Here is a 23506-nt window from a genome sequence, read left to right as displayed (position 1 = left end):
ACGTTTTTTTTTTGTTCCTTTAGATAATAAATACATTTGTGTGTGAGTGAATTTTTATTTGGAATTTTTTTTACACATTTACTTTAAATGTGTAACTATGTGAAAATTAAACGGTTGATTAAATGACAGTTCTCATAGATGAGAAACTACTATTGAAATACATACTTAATATACATGCGTTTTCAAAGAAAAACCCGCATATTTCCCATTCCTGTGGGATTTACGGGATCAAAAGTAATTTTTCCAAATTTCATTGTAATCGGTTTAGTAGTATTCGCGTGAAAGAGTAACAAACATCCATCCTCACAAACTTTCGCTTTATTAGTAGGATGTAAGGAAAATGTTTTCTTTAAGACTGTCCTTTTTTGAACTTGTTAAAATTCATGCTGACTGTGCCTTTCTCCTCACTCCTTTAACTTTATTGATCTTTATTTTAAATTAGTTACATTTCAAGTTTTAAAATTTATTTTAAAATATACTAGCTTACCGCCCGCGTTTTTAAAGAAAATCCCGCACAGTTCCCGTTCACGTGGGATTTCCGGTATAAAACCTATCCTATGTGTGTATGTACAAAATTTCATTGTAATCGGTTCAGCAGTGAAAGAAAAAGTTATCCATTCTCGCATAATTTCGCATTTATTATATTCGTAGGATTAAACAAATAATGTATTCAACTGAAATTTATGATTAATTTTGTTTTTTTTTATTATTTATTATTTCACGAAACCATAAATGCAAAATGCATTCACGATTTTATCGATTGAAGCACATCCCATCACTATCACCTTATATCTATCTAAATACGTACCTATAGTAAAAATGGTGCCATGACTATGTTGAAACGTAGCTTGTAGTCTATAGCTATCTCATTCTTTTATACGACGTTTTCTTTAGATAGAGAGAAACAAATATATGTAAATTGTATACGCTCGATACAAGTACTCTATAGGTTTATTCCTCTGAGATTATTACTGACAGTCGATTTTTTAATGCACGTCAATAGGGGAAAAATTTACAATCACGCTGGCTACCCTATGGGGTAAACAGGGGTTACTTGCGGTCATTCTATCAGTTTTTTATTTATTCTTAGGAGTTTGGGTTCCAGTATGACTATAGTTCCATGGTCCCTACCATGTCCCTACCTTTTACTTGACACTGACAATTGGTTATCTTCTTGCCATAACAGAAAAAAAAACATGACGGCTCATGACGGCGCTCTATGAATTCGAATTTGGATTGACGTTTGACATTTTTGATCTACAGAAATTTACAGAATAATGTTAATGTAGTTATGAGCCAATTACCAATATGTACCAATTGAAAATTACAATGATAAATCCTGATAAAGTTATCTAAAGTTATTTGAAGTTCGTTACTAGTTTCTTCATTAGTCTGTTTTAGTAGTGAGTGGAAGAGACATGTGAAACATCTATTAAAAATCTAAAGTAATAATAAAAACGACTTTACCAAACCAATTCTCCAATCTAAGAAACTTAATTGGTTTTAACTGTGAAGGCTAATTTTTACTATTAGGTACAATGTTCTCATATTTGCCTTTATTTTTAAAAGGTGAAGTTGTGAAAGGTTTCGGGAGAGGATCAAAAGATTTAGGGTGCCCTACAGGTATACATTTTTTTAAACTTTTCTCTGATATTATAATGTGATTTTTAGCCATAAATTTATAATTAGGATAACGTCATGACAATATAAATAATAAAAATTGTTTTAGCTAATTATGCCCGTGAAGTGACACAATCTTTACCTGATAATTTAAAACCTGGTGTGTACTATGGATGGGCCCAGGTAGACCATCAGGATGTCCACAAAATGGTAGTCAATATTGGCTGGTGTCCATTTTACCAGAACAAAGAAATGTCGGTTGTAAGTAGAAAGCATAATTTTACATGTTAGTAGTAACATTATTAATAATTTTTAATAAAGGACTATAAAATCATAAATTTACGAAAAGTTATCAAAACCCAATTAATCCATCAGTCCTCGGAATCACAGACACAATAGAAAATCTATTGTGTCGCGCCCCGATCGGGCCTTACGGTGGTCAATGGGTTAATTTAATTTAAAAAAAGATAGGTAATGTAGGTATGTATTCACAATTATGGTCAACTGTCATAATTCATATTGAAATTATCTCTAAATAAAATGATAGTGCATAATATATTTATACAGTTCATAATCCACTTATCAAGATTATTATAACTAACTGAATGACATATACTACTAACTGAATGACTATGATGATAATATCATCATTTGATGTAAGTATTTGTAAATATTAATAATAAATAAACTCACATTGTCTTATTTATACAAAAGTAAACTTATAAGTGCTTACTCACCTATTAATATGATTATTTAGAATTCATAATTATGCATGAGATTTTATTAGTGAGAATAATTTCTATGTGAAATATATATTCCCGCATGTAGAACAAGGTTACTATTACTATATTACTATAAATTATAATAATAATTCAAACTTTGAAAATGAATTATTAAATAATACATATACATATAATAAAATGAATTTCTATGATAATAAAAAGAAATATCAAGGGCTATGATTTTTATATAAATTCATTCAAATACTTAAAAAACAAAATTTACATAAGTATATTGTTGTCTTATTATTTATATGCTACTTCAGCAATATAATGGTACTGGTTTAGATAAAATGGTTCAGACTATTTGCATTTGTTATCTATGTAGTGTCTCATATCAAAATAAGTGTCTACATAAATAAGCTAAGATTAGTTATTTGTTCAACAATGTGTCCAATAATAATAACTTTACTTTCAGGAAACACATATAATACATCAATTTGAAAATGATTTCTATGGATCCTTGTTAAAAATTTGTATAGCAGGATATTTGAGACCTGAAATGAATTTCAAGTCACTAGATGAATTAATAACGGCCATCAAACAAGACATAGACAATGCTAGTAATAAATTGGATTTACCGGACTCCATTTTGTTGAAAGCCCATAATTTTTTCACATGTGATTAATTTATTAGGTATATGATATCGACAAAGACAATTAAATGCGAATTATTACTTGTAAGTAAATAAATATTGTTAAAAATTAGATAAAATGTTATTGATATTGTATATTACCTAATAAAAAGTTAAATGGTGCAATATTGCAATGAATTCCATATTGTTATTATATTTTTATAAAACTAATATTATATTGATGAATAAAGAGTTAATATTGTTATAAAAATTATTTAAAAAAAACTCTAATTTAATCATTTTCTTCTATATGCCTTTTAGCTCCTTTAAATGCAAATGGAACATTCCTAAACACAAACATACAGGGTTATGACTTATGAGTCATTCTTTCTTCATTGCTATAGACTATAATGCTAATAATAGTTTAGACTTTAGAGAATTCCACTTAAAATTCATTTATCTCAATTGTCTTTGTATGTTAATATTTATTTTCCATAGGTTATTTGTATTTACCATATAAATAATAAGAATCTCCCTGTAGGTAGTAATCAACAATGGACGCTTACATTAAGTTTGCCAGTTCAAGATTAAACCCACACGCTCTTGGTGTTTGTTACGCCTAAACACTTGGTGGGATATGTTCAGCCCCCCTAGACAAGTGGCTTTCTATTAGCGTAAAGTTCAATAGAATACATTATGAATGTATTAGATTGACGTAATCAATCGTCGTCGTCGTCGTAATCAAACGTCAATCTCATACATTCATAATCTATTCTATTGAACTTAATTAATCACCACGGTAGAATCTACCCGCGTTCTCGCCCCAATGAACTCTTGTGTTGAGTGTTCCAATGGCCAACTGGCAACCACATTAGCCTCAATGAATAAAAATAAATAAAAAAATGAATGGATATGTAAAATAAAATAATAATTATGAAAAAAAAAAGAGATCAATTTAAAATTAATAAGTAAGAATGATGAATATTTGCTCTAAAAATAATATAGGTAGGTACCTACTATATTATGCGTAATGTAGGTACTAGGTACCATGGATATAAAATCAATTCGATATATTAATCCACAAGAACAGCTATAAAATAATAATTATTGTACCCAAAGGTGAATGATAATTGTAAGCATAAGTATTTACGTAGTTACTAGTAATAAATTATTTACTTACAGTACTTAGGTATCCAAAGTTCAAAATCTCACTCCATGCATATGAATGCGTGCTGAGTGAATCGAGAAAATGAAAGTAGCAACGTAGGGCAATTTATTAAGAGCAAACGTACAGAAAAGATAACAGCTATTCGAATTTTTTTTAGTTTTATTATCTAATTAAGTATTAGTTATTGTATTTGTTGGATTCTTGCATTCAGCAAGACATTCAAAAATCTTTCTCTGAATTCAAAAAATTGCGCCACTCGATCCATTTCCCGCGCTAGAATCTTAGCTTCCCATTGGTCACGCTCCAGACCAATAAGCGCTCTTAGCGGGAAACATAGTAAAGGTGCATTTACACATTCGCGTTAATAACGAATTCGCATAATTTAAACAAACAGTGCACTCGCTATTCGCTTTGTGTTAAGACCGGTTTTTTGGGCGAATGGAAGGGATGACGAATTTGTGAGCAGTAGTTCGGCGCCACCACTATTATACGAATGTTTCATCGAGACTCGAGTCACGATTTACGAGGCGAATAGCGATCACGTAGGTATGTATAAATGCACCTTAAAATCGGTTAAAGTAGTCGTGTCGGGTAACCTCGGCTAGATTTTTATTATTTCAAACATATTTAAATGGGTCGCCGTCGCAGGTACCAGATTTTCAATAAAAAAAGAATTATCGAAATCGGTTCACGCAGTCTGAATATCTGAGGTATTACAAACAAAAATAACTGTCGAAATAAGCTCCTCCTTTTTCTGAAGTTGGTTAACAATTAATAATAACAGGTGCATATTATCTTGATTGAATTTTTGACAAACATATTTTACACTTTTTTTACCCCGACTGTGTCAGGAGGGTAATGTTTCTCAAGCGTATGTATATGTCTTCTTTAGCACGCTTTACAGCATCCACCGTTGTTATCATAAGAATAATTTATGTGTGTTATAGGCTAAAACTAAAAAAAGGGATGGTATTTTTGCTTAAAAGAATATTCCCATCTGTCATACTCGTTTTTTTCTTTTTATTAATTTAATTAATTGTTAGCAGTAAGTATTTTCTTATTTTTTTTTTGCTATATATTAGGCCTTCTAATATTTTAAATTAAATAATTTGCTACAAGCAACGCTTTTTCCTGCTATTTTGATAGATAGAAACTCCCCTCTCATCTGTATATTGCATAAAATAAAAATGCTTGCAATTAATATTTGCGATTGCCCTACATAAGGTTTTGTTTAAATAATAACCACATTTACCCTTTGAAAAAGCCTGTATTTATAATGCTTTAACAAATCGGATGAATAAGAAAAATATTCATACAATTGGAAATAAAAATGCAAATCTTAAATTAGGGCTCTCTCTCCAGGCGGCTTAATGTTGTTTTCTCCTAAATGAACATCCTGAAACAAAAACATTACAAATGTAAAAATTATGATACACGATAAAGACAAGCTTAAATACATATGACTACCCAATTTTTGATCATAAATATATAAAACTAGCAGTTTTGCAATACAAGTTTTATAATTTACTCTCTCATTTTTGAGATCATCAAAAAATGTAAGAGACAGGTGCTTGAAATGAGTTTCAAAAGAACCTGGCGAACAAGCATTCCTATAAATCTATAAAAAAATTAATTGATATGTAATGTATGTAGGTATAATAAATTAATAAATAAATATTGTAAAATAGGCATAATAAATTAGTAAATAAATATTGTAAAATAAACACTATTCATAGAATATTTCAAAAAAACCCAATGTGGGCAAACAATATTATTTCAATGGTGGGGAAAATAGTATCAGTAAAAAGGTCAGGAATATGGAATAAATATTAGCTGGCATTACAATAAAATAGCAAATAAACATTGATAGTACTGCACATTTAAAATATTATGTTAATTATGCTATGCTATGAATTTTGTGACACTATTAGATGCACAAATAAACAAAAGAGATGAAGACCACATCATGACTCATGAGTAACATATAATTGTGAAATAGTAGAAAACTGTGTTGTGAAATTGCTTTTTTGTGAAACAATTTCATAACATTAGCCAACTAGTTCATAAAAGGCTTGTTAGTTAACATATGAAAGTGATTCACAATCTGATGTTTTGACTAAAATTGTACTTTTTTGCAGTTCATATTATTAAATTGATTTCTTTATTAACTTTGCTTTGTTTGCATTGCTTTTATTGTAAAAGCAAAATGCTATGGATCATATGTATAATTTTAATGCTATGGTTATTGATATTGGGTCATAAACTAAAAAACATTTTAAAATATGATAATATTTGATGTCATATTTACCTTCAGTTAGTCTAGCACGACCTCCTGTTGGTTGGCAGAGGATCGTTGAGCATCCTGCACATACGACTACCCTCTGAGCGTGACTGAATACGGTTGTGATTTTATAACATCCTGGGCATTTCACATCCATGAAATATGAGTTTGGATGTGGCACAAGCCTTTTGAGCTTGTGCTTCCTCCTCTCAGATGCAGGCGACGGGTGCAATAAGTCAATTGCGAGCTGAAATATCAACACTTAGGTTAGTTTTTGGTATGGCACAAAAACAATATCGGAGTTAAAGGAAAGTTCTATTAAAGTATATTATTGCATATATTTGAACAATTTCAACACAATCACTGGTGTTTTTACAAAAAACTTCGAATATCGTATCAGGTATTTGAAACGTCAAAGAGTGCCATGTGTTTATCTTGATTTGCACGCACTAGAGCTGCGGATCACTAACAACTTTACAAACTACATGCGATACGGTAATTACACTACTCAAATATCACAAATCAACCAAATGCAGCTGAATTTTTCATTCTAGATGTGGAAAAATACACACCGGCATGGTTTCAGCTTCGATGCAGAACCAGAAAAGGGAAACTACATGTGTGACAAAGACAACCTAGAAATTAGTGTATTATCTATGTTCAGAAGTAAACGAGGGCTGCCATCATTTTATTTTAATTGGTAAAATTTTTCATGATTCATAATGAAGACAAAATTATTTAATTTAAATAAAATGTAAGCAAACGTATTTTAATATCGTATTTAAAAGCAACAATATACATTGTTAATGTAATGTAAATTTTGTATCTAACTTGATCGTACACATTAGAAGTTTTATTTATTAAAGAATCAGTTTATATTAATCTATAACAAGTTAAGAATTATGCTATTTTACAATAAATCTGTACATTAATAGGTATAAAATCTTATATAAAACGTATATAAATATTCAGTGTAGAAAAAGACTTGTACCTTAATTATTTTTATTAAAAAAAAATTGTCTTTGCTAAACGTCAATGTCATTATGTCACTTCAATTTCTATATAGCATCAGTCTGAGGCATCTGCATGTTTTGTAAATTGCAACCTCTTGTTGATATAAAACAACGTAAATTCCTCAAATTATCTAAATAATAATGGCTGACGAAGAATATGATGGTGAGGATGGAGGTGGAGATTACGATGATATGGTAGAAGAAGACCCCAACATAGAAGAGGCCGAGGAACAAGAGGAGGACGGTTACAATGTTCAGTGCCTTGCTCCTGGCCAGGCTGGTGGAGGTGTAGAGAAATCTAAAAGGATAACAACTAGATATATGACAAAATACGAACGAGCCAGAGTACTAGGTAAAGGCTTTTATTATGTATCTTGTGTTATCACGTTAAAGTAGAAGCAAAGCAAAACATGCTAAGGAATTTGAATTTAGAATTTATTAGCTACCACTATTTCATTCTTACAAAGGATACACTATTATGTACCAAAAGTTTTAATATTATTTGATTGTTTTGGGGAGTTTTTAATAGTATTGAAGCTGATATTATATCAATAAATATCATTCTTAATCATTTGTTCAATATTTCAGGTACCAGAGCCCTACAAATAGCAATGTGTGCCCCAGTTATGGTTGAATTAGAGGGTGAAACTGATCCACTCCAAATAGCTATGAAAGAGCTAAAGCAAAGAAAAATTCCAATCATCATCCGAAGATACCTTCCTGATCATTCCTATGAAGATTGGAGTATAGATGAGCTAATTATAATTGACCATTAATAGAATAATTTTTTGATAACATATTTTTATAAGTATATACAATAAGACAAATATTTTTACGATTTCTAAGCAGATGAATGGTTGTTGAAGTATGAAAAGATTTTAAACATTCAATATATGTAGTTTTATTTTAACTTAGATTTATATTTCCTAATACAGTAGAACTCCAATTATCCGAACTCTGACTATCCGAATCGCCGATTATCCGAATCACAAAAAATTGTCCAAAAAAAGTCTAAGTGCGCTATTATTCTTCCCCTAACAAGAATATGGAGAGGATGATGATGATAAAGATGCGTTGTCACTAGAGGAAATAAGAAAAATGATTGCAAAAATATTTAAAACATGTGAAAATTTCATGTTTCTTTCATTTAATTCAATAAAAAAAATAGTGCAATATCAAAACGTAGCTTTTATTCTCTCCAATGGCAATATTTTTTTAAATCCGATTATCCGAATATTTGATTATCCGAATGGGTCCCGGTCCCCATTAATTCGGATAATTGGAGTTCTACTGTACTACAAGACTTATATAGAGTATTTGGTGTAAGGGTTAAAGTTATGAATATGGCATCATCCAGACTACCAGCTCTTATCAAGTATTTTATGAATTTAAGAAAACACCATGTCAAATTGCCTTTCGTTTTCATCATAGTTGATATTATATAATTACATATTTGATTATTCAGGGGATCATGGACATATCCAACAGTGAAATAAATTTTGAAATTGTTTCCGTAGTTGAAAGTTGTTCTCGAGATTAACCTGTTCAAACAAAAAAATCTTCAGGTTTTTATTATAAGTGTAGAAGTAAAAATATTGTAATGAGTAATCTAATATAGTGAAGTCCCATGTCTTCTAGGGAGGTAGATGCATTATACAACTAATGAGTAATGTGGCATTTATAAATTCTCCAATTCACTTTATATTCGATTTTGTGCATTGAAATGTAAGAACAAGTGAAGGCGTTGTTGTTCAGGTCAATTGACAATTGGTGGCAAAGTTGGCCATCCACAAGGGCTCTTAAAATCGCGATATTACAGGAATGGTTCAACTCAAAGGAAAGAAATCAGGAAGACCATTTTTGTAGAGCATATTAAATATCTAGATAAGAACATTGGGTTGAGTTTTTTTTTTATAAAATCTATCGTTTTCGTAAAAAATCTAAAATCCTTATAAGTAGGTATTTCGATCTTAGTCCTTGAATTACTTGTAGCATACATGATCAATGGGGATTTTTAAAGTTTATTTGTAATGTATAACCCAACTCTCCACCAAAATTTGGCTTTCCGGGAATCATGGTTATTTCCAGTGTCCTATTTGACGAGGCCATTAATATCAGCTTTGCGCTGGTTATCTGGCTCCTTGTTACAGTTGTCAACGCGTGAGCGTAGCTTTTCAATGAGATTTTTTTTTTCTTTAAAACCCGCATAGTTCCCGTTCCTTTAATTTCATGAAAATCGGATCAGCAGTTTTTGCGTGAAGGAGTCACAAACAATCAAACATATAAACTTTCGCATTTATGAGTAGTTTATCACTAAACAATAAACATTTTATATACTAAATAAGTAACTTAAGTAAAAAAAGAAATGAACAATATCACAAAAATGCATCGTTAGTAGTTAAAAGAATATCGCTAAACAGCAATCTCTACCATTGCAATGTGGTACGAACCGTTACAAAAAAATGCTAGTAGGGTCAGTTTATTGGTTTTTATTAATGCATTTGTTTTATTAGTTTTATATTCAGTTCTTTTAAGGAGCAAAAAGAGTCCTTTAATTTGCGATTGAAAGCGTACTTAAAGTAAAATGGCCAAAATGATTAGGTAACTAGGTATTTTCAGCCCGTTCCTACACAAGGTATGTTTTGAAAGATATTATGCATTTTTTTCAATCCAAATATAATTAATGTAATGAGTATATATGAGTTCCTAATTAACTAATTAATATACTACTTCAGGTAATTCGTGGAGCTGAAGTGAAGTTAAGGCGAACATTTTGCGAATAGTAAATAGAGATGAGCAACACTCATAGATAAGGCAGCTGATCAGTTACACGAGAGTGCAGTAATTTCAGGTATGCCAGTTTGAAATATTTAAGCGGATGGTCGAGGTTGACCCGTGCCAACTGATATTGTACTCCGGCGGCCAATATTAATCACAACCGATCATCAGTCACTTATCATTATAGTGCTTAATCTTCAGTAATCTTTTGGCGTCCCACCGATTTTATAGGGCACTAAATTCTTTCTTTTATCTCTCTAGCACGTCGTGAATAGACGCTTCAATAATCTAGTTATAAATATGTGATATACCCAGCTAGATATTTGCGTTAGCATTGTCTGACAGAATCTAGAAACATTTTAACTTTGTAATCTTTTTTACTGCGGTTTAACGAGAACAATACATACGTATTTATAGTCGCAAATATGTTTTAATATTTTCAGTAACCTTCATAGCGCATTCATTGTGCATATTTTTTTCAGTTTTAATGATTTTTAGCTCCTGTCGACTTATGGAATCCACACTTTATATAATGAGGTCCTTCGCATAAGCTTCGATTGCGTATTCGTATACAATACATGGGTGGTCACCAATAACATTTTTAGGGAGCCTGCCGCTGATATTTCCTATCTTGGCTTAATACGTATTTAATCTGTAAATTTGTAAACTTTCCTACATCAATTTTTTCAGTATGAATGATGGCTAATGATGATCATGATTATTGAAATGTGATGAAGTAGGTAGATAACGTAACTTAAGAGTTTTATGGACTGATCCTATCTCAAGGTAGGTCTTCTTGTAGTGAATTTTGAGTTAGGAGAGAATTTAACGTGAATGTCCCTGTGACGGATGCATGCGTCCCGCTACCCGCTTGCGCTTGGCACGAGTTCCTATGGAGCTTTCTGCGCGGGGAGCCGCCTGCTCTTGCGCCAGTACCCATTCGACCAGCGATGCTGTGCTGTCTCCGGAAATAGAGTACGTTCGACGTAACCGAGTGTACAGACGCGATTTGCTCGACGTTACCCACATGACGGCCATTTAATTGCGGTTAATAATAAAGCGATCATTAAACAATTAATTAACGAATTTTTCAACTTTTTTTCTATTTTATTAAATCGACTTTGACCGCATTTCAATGGAGTTCTAACGCGGGATGCATTCCTTCAACATTGCATGCCGGGTTAGGTCGGGATAGTGAAATTTTCGGTTTCAGTGTAGATGTGTTTTGCGTCCGTACAACGACGGATCGGGTGCGCGAGTGTGAGTGCAAATGACTAAATAGCCTGGATTACCAGGCTTAACATTAAACATGTGGACCAAGAGGTTAAAGTTATGGAGGTATTTGTTGTGCATGTTGTTTGCCGTGTCGACGCTCGCACTCGCTGCGAGAGGTAAGTTTCAGACTTCAGTTTTCAACGAACGAGCAAGTGCTCACTTGCAATATTTGACTGGGGACGAGTGGGACGCGCGCTCTCTGCGTGCGCTCTGCGTCACTAATGCTATTTTCGGCGTAACTTGCGCTGAAATTATGTAAAAAGCGCGTTTGTGCTCTATTTCTGGCGATAACCTTAAGCGAATATTCATACTACAAGGTGATTTGGGCTACATTTTATCTCGTATCTGTGTCCTATTGAATTCATGATGCTAATGAGAGCAGAGCGAGGATATGTAATAGCCAGACATTCGACTCGTCATAGCTACATAAATAGAAATACAGGGAATTGTCGTTATGCGTCGCCATCTTGTGAAAAACGATAGGATCGTGAATTCGTGACGACATTATAAAAATGTGACACGGAAATAGGTCAAATCATAATTTTTACATAATAATTAACCTATATTGTATACAGTAAGAAAACAAGTACATACAATGTAAAGGTAATTATTACATAATTTTATTGCATCTGAATTTGATTATCGTCCAATTTTAATAGGTAAAGGAGAAAGATGAGGATGTTAATCCTACATTAAAATATAGGTTCTTAGGTGGTTACCTATTGTTATCGTACCTACCTACACAAAATGTTTATTGTCAAACATAAAAGTATTTAGATCAAAAGTATGTTTCAGTGCATAAACTTGACGATGTAGTGAAGAGATCAATTCAACGGAAAAATGTAGAAAGCTGACCTACCATTATGTACAATATGTATATAAATTATCAGCATCGTATGTACCTATCAAAAACTTACAAGGTTAGCATATTATGATTTCAGTATTTTATGTGGGTACTTCTCAATAAGAAAAACAATGTTAATTGTTGTTTTTAAATTGCTGGAGTTTCAAACTGTCTATTAATATTTTTACGCCCTAGTTACCTTTAGGTATTTTCATTATAAATATTTTAATTAATTAACAACTTAATCTATTTAATACATCTTTGTTGAGGGTAGTTTCATAAACAAACATTACCTGCAACCTATGCATATCTAAGTATTGGAAAAAAATACTCAAACATATAAAATTAATATAACAATTGCTATTACCTACTCAATATATTATAAATGTAGCTCAATAATTATAATGTAGGAGAAACTGTTGTTCATAAATATTTAACCCTGACCAAAAATACAAGAGCTTCCAGATGACGTTGATATGAGTCCTTCACGCTAATATGATGTTTCTAATTACATTAATAAAAATAGTCCATGTTTAAGAACACTTAAAACCTTGAAAAATAAAAAAAAATACTTACATAGATATTTCTTTGATGATTTCTTCCGGACATTTTATCAATTGTTAAAATGTTATTGTAAATTATCCGTCTTTGAAGTTTTCGTTGTTGTGTGTAATTGTTTTTTTATGTTTAATAGATGGATGAACTGTGCGATATAATCAAACAATTTGTATGTGGCATTTCGATGAAAAACTGCAAAAATAACAAATTAATCAATTTTAACTTATGTAAAACAACAGTTGTAAATGTAAACAAACTAAAATAAAGTCTAAAATAACAGTTGTAAATGGATACAAACTAGAAAAAATAGCTTATTGTGGAATAAGAAAACTGAATAGGATTAAAAACTAGTATTTACATTTGAATTAGGCACCTGTCTAATTCGATCAATTGAAGATAGAGATTATTTTTATGAGCTAGTTATCAAAATTAGCGAAATTCGCATGAAAAAATTATTTATCGAATGCGGGCTATACTTAGTTACTATAAAATCCGCAATATTGCTTCTAGGAACGTACCTAATCAATGTTTTTAATAGGTATACCTACAATTATAAGCGATGATACATAAGTGTACCATATTGTCATTTATTTTTAAAAACAATATACTAAAATAAAACGTTGCAGTGTCAATAGCGTCGTTACAAGTATTGTGATTAAAAAATCTCTACCGAAGTTTACAAAGGAAGATGCATCTCTCTAAATTTATCTAATCTATTTTAATTGTAATTAAGAGCAACACATTGCTAACCTTCAGTTGGTAATTACAAAATTCCCGAGTAATTATTGGCTGACAATTTATTCAACCACACATTTCTTTTGTTTTTGCTTTGTTATGTAATTGAAAATTACTCTAAACTATATTATTATGTCTCTACATAGAGACAAATATTAAATTGCTTAGTTACTTAAAAGTTTAAGTCAGTTAAATTCAGCTTTTTTAATAGTTTACCTGTGTCTATATTGCTTTTTTTCAATAACTGTACGAATTATTATTCATATTCAATAAACTATTTGATTACTTAATTGGTTCGTAAATCGGTCGCTACCTGCTATTGCAGTAGATACGTTCCCCGCCAGTGACCTCTAATTTAGGTTGATATGTATAAGATGGAAGTCAAAATATATAAGCTTTTATATGTTGAGCAAAACTTTTGTTTCAGCCGATGACGACGTACCTTTAGAATCACAATGCCGTCCGTACATCGAGAAAGCTCTTAAAGAGCTAGAGTCAGGAGATACAGAACCAGGTATTGCCAAAGTAATTTGATTTTTTATTTATTCCTTAGTTTAGTATTACTTCATTTAAGAATGAACACAATACTCATTATTTTTATTATCATAACCCATAAATAGTTGACAATTATATAACTATATCTATCTTTCTGATCTCGATGCCAAAAATAACAATAATCGCTATCGTTACTCATCAGTTTTATTGGGCTTTGCCGTCCAGTTTTTAGTTTTTTTTGACTAGATTTTATATTACAAGAAGAATCTATTGAAGATATATAAATGTATTTTTTTTTATTTTGTGCTGTAACGCAAATGTTTAATTTAAAGTACAGAAGAAGTAATATTTTTATCAAGTCTGTTTTTATTTTTCCGTTTGTTGTTGCAAACATATGTACATACACTAGTTGCTCTCATTATAGTAAGTCTTAAGAGTTAAGTTTATAATGCCATTCGATTAGCACGATAATTAGGAACCCAACTTTAATTTTCGGATGACGTAAAACAAATTATTGGCGTCAATATGAAAAATGTTCTTCTCGCTGGTTTATAACTAGAATAACCTCGAATTGAACGAACAAGTTTTACAGTTGTTGATTCTATTTTAACTGGGGCACTAGTGAGCGTCACCCATTTATTGCGTTGGTCAGTAATAATAGAATAAGCGGGCCCAGCAAGAATTAGGGATTATGCTTGATTTTGCTTTGATGTTAAGTACATGTATAATACAAAACGCAAACGACATTGCTATAATATAAGTTTAATGGACAATCAACATTAAAGAACACACAACCAATGTAAATCATTAATTAACCATTATATGGCTCCAATAAACTTCCAGGTGCTTTAAATACCACCTACTCAATAAAAAGTATGAATATAAAAAGTACCTAGTTATGTAACTATGTAAAGCAATGTTGCTTTGTAACGAAACGTTATCTTCTTACATGTTCTGGTTTAAAGCTTTTAACTTTTTGCAGTAGTTGTGTTAAACTTTATTATGTTGTTTTTAAAATAATCGCTTCTTTGGGTATTGTTATTAATGAATAATAAGCTGTAATATAAAAGTTATGTTATGTTTAAATCAATTCTTGATTATGTAAATTTTCAAAGAACATGTTGCAGATGGCGAATGTTACATCAACACATTATGTTACGATACTTAAAATAATAAGCTAATACAAATCTGTAATAAAATATGTTCATAATATACATTAACATAAAGTGGCTATTGAATGAATTAAATAATGGAGAATGAAAACGTTCATAGCTGTGCAATCTAAATATTTGATGATTTACATTATACATATATCTTAATCTTTATTCGATCTCAATGCAAATCGGCATTTCAGATACAGAAGAAAAACAAGATTCTAGTGAAATAAGTATAGATAATGACACAAAAGAAGACATTTCAACGGAAGATGGAGCTGCTTTACCAGACGATGACAGCAAAGAGCAAGCTGACAGTCAAGAAGTAGAAGATGCTCCATCTGTAGAAGTAGCTGATGAGCCGTACGTGTCTCAAGTCTCTTACGAAGACGAACAAGAAGTCTCAGCCGACAACGAATCGAAAGAAGATGATAAAGGGGAGGAGAATGAAACAGGAGAAGACAGCGCCGAACAAACAGCAGATGAAGGTGGAGACAGCAAAGAAACAGCATCTGCTGATGAGCAAGAAGACGAAAAAGGTATTTACAATTAATTTTCGTTAGTGCGAGTTCTTAGTTCATGTAGCTATCGCAATTCGTGTTTTTAATTTAAATTAAAGTAGCTAAATATTATGATAAGTTATAGTAAAATGATCATGCTATTTTTATAATAATTGAGTTGAACATTTTGAACATTTTGAAATCTCTTTCTTAAAATCCAATATAACAATACTGATGTTTAATATATTCTTTTTTTTTCGATTCATAATGCTCGTCTGAATAGAATTTATATACATAAGTCGAATAAAAATAACCTTATGCACATAATTAGCTTTAATTAAATTAATATTTGTTGTAGAAAGTGGTGAAGAAATAGAACAAGCCGAAACACAGGAAGAAAGTACAGAACAATCACAAGAAGAAACTCCTGAAGACGATGGCAGTAAAGAGGATACCCAGGAAGATACTCAGGAAGATGCGCAGGATAGTAAAGAAGGAGAAGAAGATAGCAAAGAGGAAGCTGGATTAGAAGAAGAAAGTAAGGAAGGCGCAGAAAGTGAAGAAGCTGAAACGGCATCTTTAGAAGAAGAGGAAGGAAAAGCAGAAGTTTCTGAAGAAGCATCACAAGAAGAACCAGCTGCTGAACAGGAAGTTGAAGAAGGCGATGATAGTAAAGAAACAAAATCAGAAGAAGAAGATGGATCTCAAGAAAAGGCTGAAACTGATGAAGCAGTAGAAGAAAGCCAGGAGGCGGCTGAGGAATCTCAAGAAGAAGGAGACAAATCTCAAGAAGAAGGTGATAAACCTCAAGAAGAAGGTGACAAATCTCAAGAAGAAGAAGGCATATCAAAAGAAGATGAAACAAAAGAAGAAGACGGTGAATCTGTGGAACAAAAAGAAGAATCTCAAGAAAAGGATGTCTCAGCAGAACAAGGTGAAGAAGATGTAGCAGAGAAAAGCGAAGAAACTGAAGCTGCGGAAGGTGAAACTGAAGGTAGTGAAGAAGGACAAGAGCCATCTGAAGAAGCTGCTTCGGAAGAGGAGGCTGAAGGCGCTCCTGAGGAAGATTTGTTACTGGTAATGTTTTTCTACTTGGATAATCAATCACATATATAAATTTTTAAAACTCTGGATATAGTTTAGTTTTAATTTCGAGTTAGTAAATAAGCGCAAAGTTACGTGTCTTGTGGCGTAAATTAAAATTACATTTTGCTCATATCATGTCCTTTCAGACTGGTGAAATTCCCGAAAACCTAAGAAGCCGAGACCATATCATCCAAATATTGCGTTTGGACGAGGAAGCAAGTGAATCAGAACTTATCATCGAGAAATCAGCTGATATCGTTCTTCGAGATTTGAAGAGGGTCTATGAGAATTCCATCAAACCTTTAGAGGGACTTTACAAGTATAGAGACTTGAGCAACAGGCACTTTGGCGACCCCGAAATATTCTCTAAACCTCTAGTCTTATTTATGGGACCTTGGAGTGGTGGAAAATCGAGTATTTTAAATTACCTTACAGGATTGGAATTCACCGAGTGGTCACTAAGAACAGGTGAGCTTTATACATATTTTACAAACGTTTGCATGTAATATTATTGATTGAACCATTTAATACCTCTTATAAGCTTTAAAATATCTTCTCAATATTAAGGATTATTATAATACTAAGGGTACAGTAGGGTAAGGGTAGAACACGAAATAAAAAGCATTCCAATAACTTTTTTTATTAAAAATTTTACATTAAAATTCTACAGGCGCAGAACCATCTCCAGCATACTTCAACATTTTGATGCACGGTAAAGATCCGGAAGTATTAGATGGCACGCAATTAGCCGCTGACTGGACTTTCTCAGGGCTGCAGAAATTCGGACAGGGATTAGAAGAGCGTTTAAGAGGATTGAAATACCCCAGTAAATTATTGGAAAAGGTACGTAATATCATATGAACATGTAGTTAAACCAATTGGAAAATATTGATTTCAATCAAATAATAATGTTTTGTCTTATTTTAGGTCAATATTGTGGAAATTCCTGGAATACTGGAAGTACGGAAACAAGTTTCCCGAGTCTTCCCCTTCAATGATGCTTGTCAGTGGTTCATTGACCGTGCCGATATTATATTCCTTGTTTACGACCCATCCAAACTAGATGTCGGTCCTGAAACTGAGGCTATTCTCGACCAACTGAAGGGCAGGGAATCTCAGGTACGAAATAGTGACTCAACAACTTGACATAGTAACGCAATATATTCTTCAGTAATGACAATTATAATATCTGTTTGAAATAATATTCTATTATGTAAAACCTAATATATTGCGTCTGCATATGATTTATGAACCGACTTGAAACTAGCGTGATAAACACTGCCTTGTACACATTACTCATCGAGCAATAAATAAACGCAGAGATGTTCGTTTCGAATTCTTGAACTAGATTTTAAATACGATCTTTCAATGTTTCATCACTATAAGAAAAACAGATACTCTATTCTTTCCAGTGTAACTTTTTACATGAATCATTTTCATTGTATGCACTGAGATATTTATTTTGTTGTTTAGGCCACATATTTTATTTTAAGTTCATTTTGATTCATACTTACATTCATGAATTGGCGGTTAGTTTATGATGTAGGCGCTAGCAATTATTATTATTAATATATTTCGGCAAATATTTTTGAATATTTTTTAGACGCATTAAGAGTAAAATTTCAACGTCGCGTCACTGCAATACCGCCGGAGTAAGGCAACGATTTTGGTATCTTTGAATCTTGCCAAAGAAGTTTCATTTCTGACACGTGTGCTCGGCACACATGTTATTTTTTCCCCGATGAATCGTCTAAAATAATAGGAAATACACTTATGGAAGTTCAAATATTTTGCAAAGTTGAAACTCGAGACATTATGCTATCAACTCAATCTTATACGTTTCTGATTTAGGCACAACAACTTAGTATCAAAACTTCCATTTAACCTATTCCAGACACGCATCGTCCTGAACAAAGCGGACAGCGTGAAGCCAGAAGAACTGATGCGGGTACAGAGCGCTCTGATCTGGAACATTTCGCCCCTCATGAGTTCCCCCCAACCGCCAGTAATGTACACAGTGTCTCTGTGGTCGATACCGTTTGAGGCGACCGCTCCGGTGCGCTTGCTGCAGGCCCAAGAGCGGGAGCTCTTGAGGGACCTGAGGCAAGCTGTGGATAAGCGCATTGAGAATAAAATCGCGAGCGCTAGACGATTTGCGGTGAGTTTTTTGAGACTTTGGCAATTTTTTGGTGTTTGTGTAGTGAGGATTACTATGTAGGCGTGGACCAAAGTTAAAAGTTAAAAATTCAAATATTTGTTTTCTCTTTTACTGCATCAAGGCAAGCTGTTGATCACAACAATAAGCCACTGATTTGTGTGATATTTGTATCTATTATGGTTTAAAATTCAAATATAGGTCAAAGGTGATAAATATTTAAGTATAATAAAAAAAAACTTTTATGTACATAATATTTAATTACAATTTTTATACACAGTGCCTATATAGTTACCAAATATCATATGTTTTGTTCTTAGGTGCGCGTAAGGAATCACGCAAAGATGGTCGACTGCTATCTAACAACATATTACAACCACAAGACCATTTTCGGCAACAGGAAACTCATCGCTGATGCTATTATTGAAAATCCTCAGAACTATCACATCTACGAGGGTCTCAGCACACTTACTAACATTTCTAGGTGCGTATGTCATATTGTTGTATGGAATCTTTCAAGCAATTTAATGCTTACGAATTATTTATCCTTGTAAGGTTGTCATCATGAAAACATCTTTGTAATATTACAGTTGCAGTATTATAATTTTTTCATTCCTCCATATTTCTAACACTGTTTGAAACTTTATTCACAGTTCAGTTTTAGAACATAGAATCTTTTCGAACACACTAGGAACAACGAAATAATGCTCTTCGCCTGTTTACACTAAAAGAATATGACAGAGAGGGGTTAGAATGAGCATTCGATCGTTTGATGTAAATGCACCGTGAGAGAAACTTACTAAAATTTAATGTCCATACTAGAGGTCCACCCCGGCTTCGCCCGTGGTACATATTTCGCAATAAAAGGTAGCCTATGTCCTTTCTCGGGTATCAAAATAACTCCATACCAAATTTCATGCAAATTGGTTCAGTAGTTTAGGCGTGATTGAGTAACAGACAGACAGACAGAGTTACTTTCGCATTTATAATATTAGTATGGATTGTTAACGTATCCTAATTGTTAATATTCCTACAGGTATGACCTCCCCGACCCCGAGACGTACCGGGACTTCTTCCGGCTGAACCCGCTGTACGAATTCCAGCAGCTGTCAGCCACGTGCACGTACTTCCGCGGCTGTCCCATCAACAAGCTCGACGTCGCCATCGCCTACGACCTGCCCGAGCTCGTCGGCAAGTACAAGAAGATGGTGGAGACCGCCGCGCCCCAGGGCATGCCCAAGAGTTGAACACCCCGCGACCGCACACGCTTCTCATTCTAGCGAATGGAACGACCCACCTTTTGGCATTGAGATATACATATGGAGACGACACCGCCTACATCACTTATGTTCCGCTCGACATACGCCATATGGCGTAACTGCACGCTCATTTTTTATTTGTTTTAAAGTGAAACGCATCAAATATGCCTTCGTGTGTGTTACGATATTGCACAAATAATACAAATAATACGGAAAAGTGCAAAGGAATAACTTTCATCGGTAAGTACCTACCTAACTAGATAATAATTTTTAAAACTTAGTTAGAGCAAAAAAATGGCGCACAGATTTTGTTCGTGGTGTCTCCTCCATACGTAGTAATATTATCTCAATGCCTTTTGGGCACATTTTGCATTTCTCTCACCAATTCGGCGACGATCAATTTTTTTTTAAAATCGCATTTCGATTTACATCCATTCGTTGTTTATGTTTATTTGCTTCAATACTCGCTTGTTCATACTCTCGACGTGAATGATGTGACGTGAATTTGTGTTTTTCATTTTGATTTCGTAGTACCTTTAGCGAACAGACACTTCCAATATCCTCATTAACACCTCACTTCTATTCGTGGCGGAACGTAATTTTTTTATTAATCTAGTCATTATTATAAAGTTTGTTAGTGAAATATAAATAATTTTATTTATTGAAATGAACCGGTGCACTATAGTTAAAATCCACTCGCATATTAATTATAGTGCGGTCTCTACCCATGTCTTTGTTAGAATAAGACTTGACTATTTAAGTAATAAATAAAAATACAAGAAAATTATTTTGTTTTATTTCTATTTTATAAGGAGTTCAAACTAGTTACATATTTAAAATTTTATGAGAGAAACTCTTTTAGAAGATTCTGATGATACTTTCCTTAATTTAGTAGCTAACCTAACCGAACTGAATCAGTTACTGGAGATTATTTACATGATTGATGAGTTTATAACCAGCGGATGTAGAAATTATCTACAAAATTCTGTTACAATCTTCTGCATTTACACTTTCTTAATCAGTGAATAATTAATAGTAGCGCAATGATCAGTGACGACTTATTTCAATGCAATAAGCGCAAGAAACGTATTACTTATTCTCAAAAGCAAAATACTTTTACATTAAAAAAATATATATTTTATGTTCTATTCTTCCATTGACCATAACGTAAGGTAGGTAAACGATAAAAATATTACGAGAGCCTAAATTTTCAACATAATATTGCAATTATATTATCTAGTTACATCTACTTACCAATACTTTTTACAACTCTATACATAATATGATAATTGTTCATTATAATTTACGAGTAACAAAATCATGTTGATATGAAATAGAGCTTACGTAAATTTTTAAATTTACCTCCCTTTTTTCCGGCAGACTTAATGTAGAGTTAGTAATTAGTACTAACTCTACATTAGCTTGTCTATAAAAAAGTAGAAGTAAAAAGGCAAAAAAATACTGTTTAGATAGAAATCTATACTAATAAATCGGACAGTGAAAAATGTACATTGAATATTTTTTTAAACAATACTGTGGGCGAGTTCGCAAATCGATATCCTAAAAACCGCGCTGAGAGGCCTACTTGTAACTCTCTAACTATCATGATTTATGTATAATTGCATGGTAGGTACTAATGAGTAAACCATGCGCAGTAATCCTCTCCACATTTCAATCAGCGCTACTGCGCTGTGCGCTGTCTATTAAGCCATAAATCCCTGTCTATAAAGTCTCACAAAATATATTATACAAAAGCGTGGCAATACTAAATTAGGGTAGGTAAGTAAAAAGATACCTACCTACATAGATGACGTCACTGTTTTGACAACTAATTTTACTGACGTCTGACATTGACTTAAGATTTGATAAAAATAAAATCCAAAAACTACCTCGATAATTTTTGTGTCGAACAAGTAAGTTATTGTATTATTATTCATATTTTAAGACGGATTTACAGATTATTATTATACGTGATGCACACAGACTTATCTGCGCATTTACATACTGATGAATGCAATGTCTTCATAAGGAAATTGCAGGATTGTCATATAGAGGTTAGAAATGAGATTTTGGAATTATTTCCTTACATAATGTTTTGTTTTTATTGCTAGATAGAGATTTGCATGTGTTTATTTGTTATATTAATAAAACAGCGATTTTTTCTTTCAGCATTCCTTCTTGAAATTCGTTGGTTATTGTAATGATTATGATCGTGATATGAGAAAGTGTCTTAAAGCTGAGCGGCTGCAACGACAAAAACAAAATTATGAAGAGTCTAAGATAAAACACGCAGCAATTCGAGCTAGAATATTAGCACAACAAGAAAGAGAAAAGAACTTATAAATAGTCTTTAAAACTCAGTTTTCTGGTATTCATGATGGTTTCTAACATCTTGGAATCCATAGATGCGGATAGCATTATCAATCATAAGTCATTTACAGATAGATATTTTGCCAAAAGGTTTATTGTAAATTTCAATGGTATTAAGAATAATGACATTATGTTAATGTTTCATTCAAACCGAATTGCTTTATTATGTCTTGCACCAAGCCATTTCTTTTTTAAAAGTGATAAAAAATATAAGCTGAACTTTTCAGTAGGTAATGTTGATAGGCTCAGTAATTCTGTGAAAGGGAAAAGTAAGAAAGGTGGACAGATGCTGACTCCTAAATCTATAATTTGTAAAATTGAGTATGAAGATGGTTCTAGCATTGATGTACCATGTTGTATGAAGAGTACTCTTATAGAAGTCAATGAAGAGTTAGTTGTCAATCCAGAATTATTAAAGAAAAAGCCAGATGCTGATGGATTTATTGCAATCATGTTGTCAAGTATTGCAATATCTGATGCAACAAAAAAAGAACTTCTGACATATGAAGATTATGTAAAAATAGTTAATGATAATGCTAGTAGTAATTAGTAAATAAATTATTACATTTGAATTTTTTGTCTTTTATTTGCTGTTTCCATTATTGAGTTAAGACACTAGGTTTAATTCTTGAATAATTAATCATATACTTGTTCATGTTAACAAAGACAAATCCAGACATTTTTAAATAATGAAAACATGAGTGCTTATTTGACCATAGTACATGCATAGCTATGAGCCTGAAACTTTGGCCCTTCCAAAGTCACTATATTATATTCTGTCTGTTAGTTAGACTGCACAATACGCAATATTATAGCATATATTCATTTTTTTTAGTTTAACAAGTACGATTGGGGGCGGGTC

At 32.4% G+C, this 23506-nt stretch overlaps 5 protein-coding genes across 7 annotated transcripts; 4 read left to right on the top strand and 1 right to left on the bottom strand.

The window, feature by feature from the left end:
• Positions 1 to 1234: 1234 nt before the first annotated feature.
• On the top strand, positions 1235 to 3167 carry Rfk (Riboflavin kinase). Its single transcript, XM_089708213.1, has 3 exons — positions 1235 to 1623; positions 1730 to 1881; positions 2818 to 3167. Exons 1-3 carry the CDS (start codon positions 1539 to 1541, stop codon positions 3025 to 3027), a joined length of 447 nt encoding a protein of 148 aa, XP_089564339.1. The 5' UTR covers positions 1235 to 1538; the 3' UTR covers positions 3028 to 3167.
• Positions 3168 to 5388: 2221 nt separating this feature from the next.
• Positions 5389 to 7099, bottom strand: RpS27 (ribosomal protein S27). The gene is made up of 3 exons (XM_089708004.1): positions 6995 to 7099; positions 6450 to 6669; positions 5389 to 5537 (listed from the first exon to the last, which is right to left on the bottom strand). The coding sequence occupies exons 1-3, from the start codon at positions 6998 to 7000 to the stop codon at positions 5509 to 5511; spliced, it is 255 nt and encodes an 84-aa protein (XP_089564130.1). The 5' UTR covers positions 7001 to 7099; the 3' UTR covers positions 5389 to 5508.
• Positions 7100 to 7473: 374 nt separating this feature from the next.
• Positions 7474 to 8325, top strand: Polr2F (RNA polymerase II subunit RpII18). Its single transcript, XM_089708205.1, has 2 exons — positions 7474 to 7787; positions 8024 to 8325. The coding sequence occupies exons 1-2, from the start codon at positions 7577 to 7579 to the stop codon at positions 8209 to 8211; spliced, it is 399 nt and encodes a 132-aa protein (XP_089564331.1). The 5' UTR covers positions 7474 to 7576; the 3' UTR covers positions 8212 to 8325.
• Positions 8326 to 11094: 2769 nt separating this feature from the next.
• LOC149479426 (sarcalumenin) lies at positions 11095 to 21058 on the top strand. 3 transcript variants are annotated; one of them, XM_089708279.1, is made up of 11 exons: positions 11095 to 11188; positions 11427 to 11604; positions 14053 to 14139; positions 15475 to 15813; positions 16133 to 16851; positions 17007 to 17328; positions 17531 to 17703; positions 17788 to 17979; positions 18755 to 19018; positions 19336 to 19499; positions 20052 to 21058. In XM_089708279.1, exons 2-11 carry the CDS (start codon positions 11523 to 11525, stop codon positions 20260 to 20262), a joined length of 2553 nt encoding a protein of 850 aa, XP_089564405.1. In that variant the 5' UTR covers positions 11095 to 11188; positions 11427 to 11522; the 3' UTR covers positions 20263 to 21058. The 3 variants fall into 3 exon arrangements, with proteins under 3 accessions (XP_089564405.1, XP_089564407.1, XP_089564406.1); XM_089708281.1 differs by having other exon boundaries at positions 11148 to 11188; positions 11432 to 11604; XM_089708280.1 differs by lacking the exon at positions 11095 to 11188 and adding an exon at positions 11191 to 11260.
• Positions 21059 to 22086: 1028 nt separating this feature from the next.
• Positions 22087 to 23216, top strand: LOC149479425 (protein Abitram). Its single transcript, XM_089707791.1, has 2 exons — positions 22087 to 22187; positions 22444 to 23216. The coding sequence occupies exon 2, from the start codon at positions 22649 to 22651 to the stop codon at positions 23192 to 23194; it is 546 nt and encodes a 181-aa protein (XP_089563917.1). The 5' UTR covers positions 22087 to 22187; positions 22444 to 22648; the 3' UTR covers positions 23195 to 23216.
• The last annotated feature ends 290 nt before the right edge of the window (positions 23217 to 23506 follow it).

Source organism: Colias philodice, chromosome 20 (genome assembly GCF_061535455.1).
Source record: "Colias philodice isolate Cphi_HAF_F1 chromosome 20, ilColPhil1 Martin Lab GWU primary, whole genome shotgun sequence".
Taxonomy (NCBI): domain Eukaryota; kingdom Metazoa; phylum Arthropoda; class Insecta; order Lepidoptera; family Pieridae; genus Colias; species Colias philodice.
This window is presented reverse-complemented; position numbering and strand designations above follow the sequence as displayed.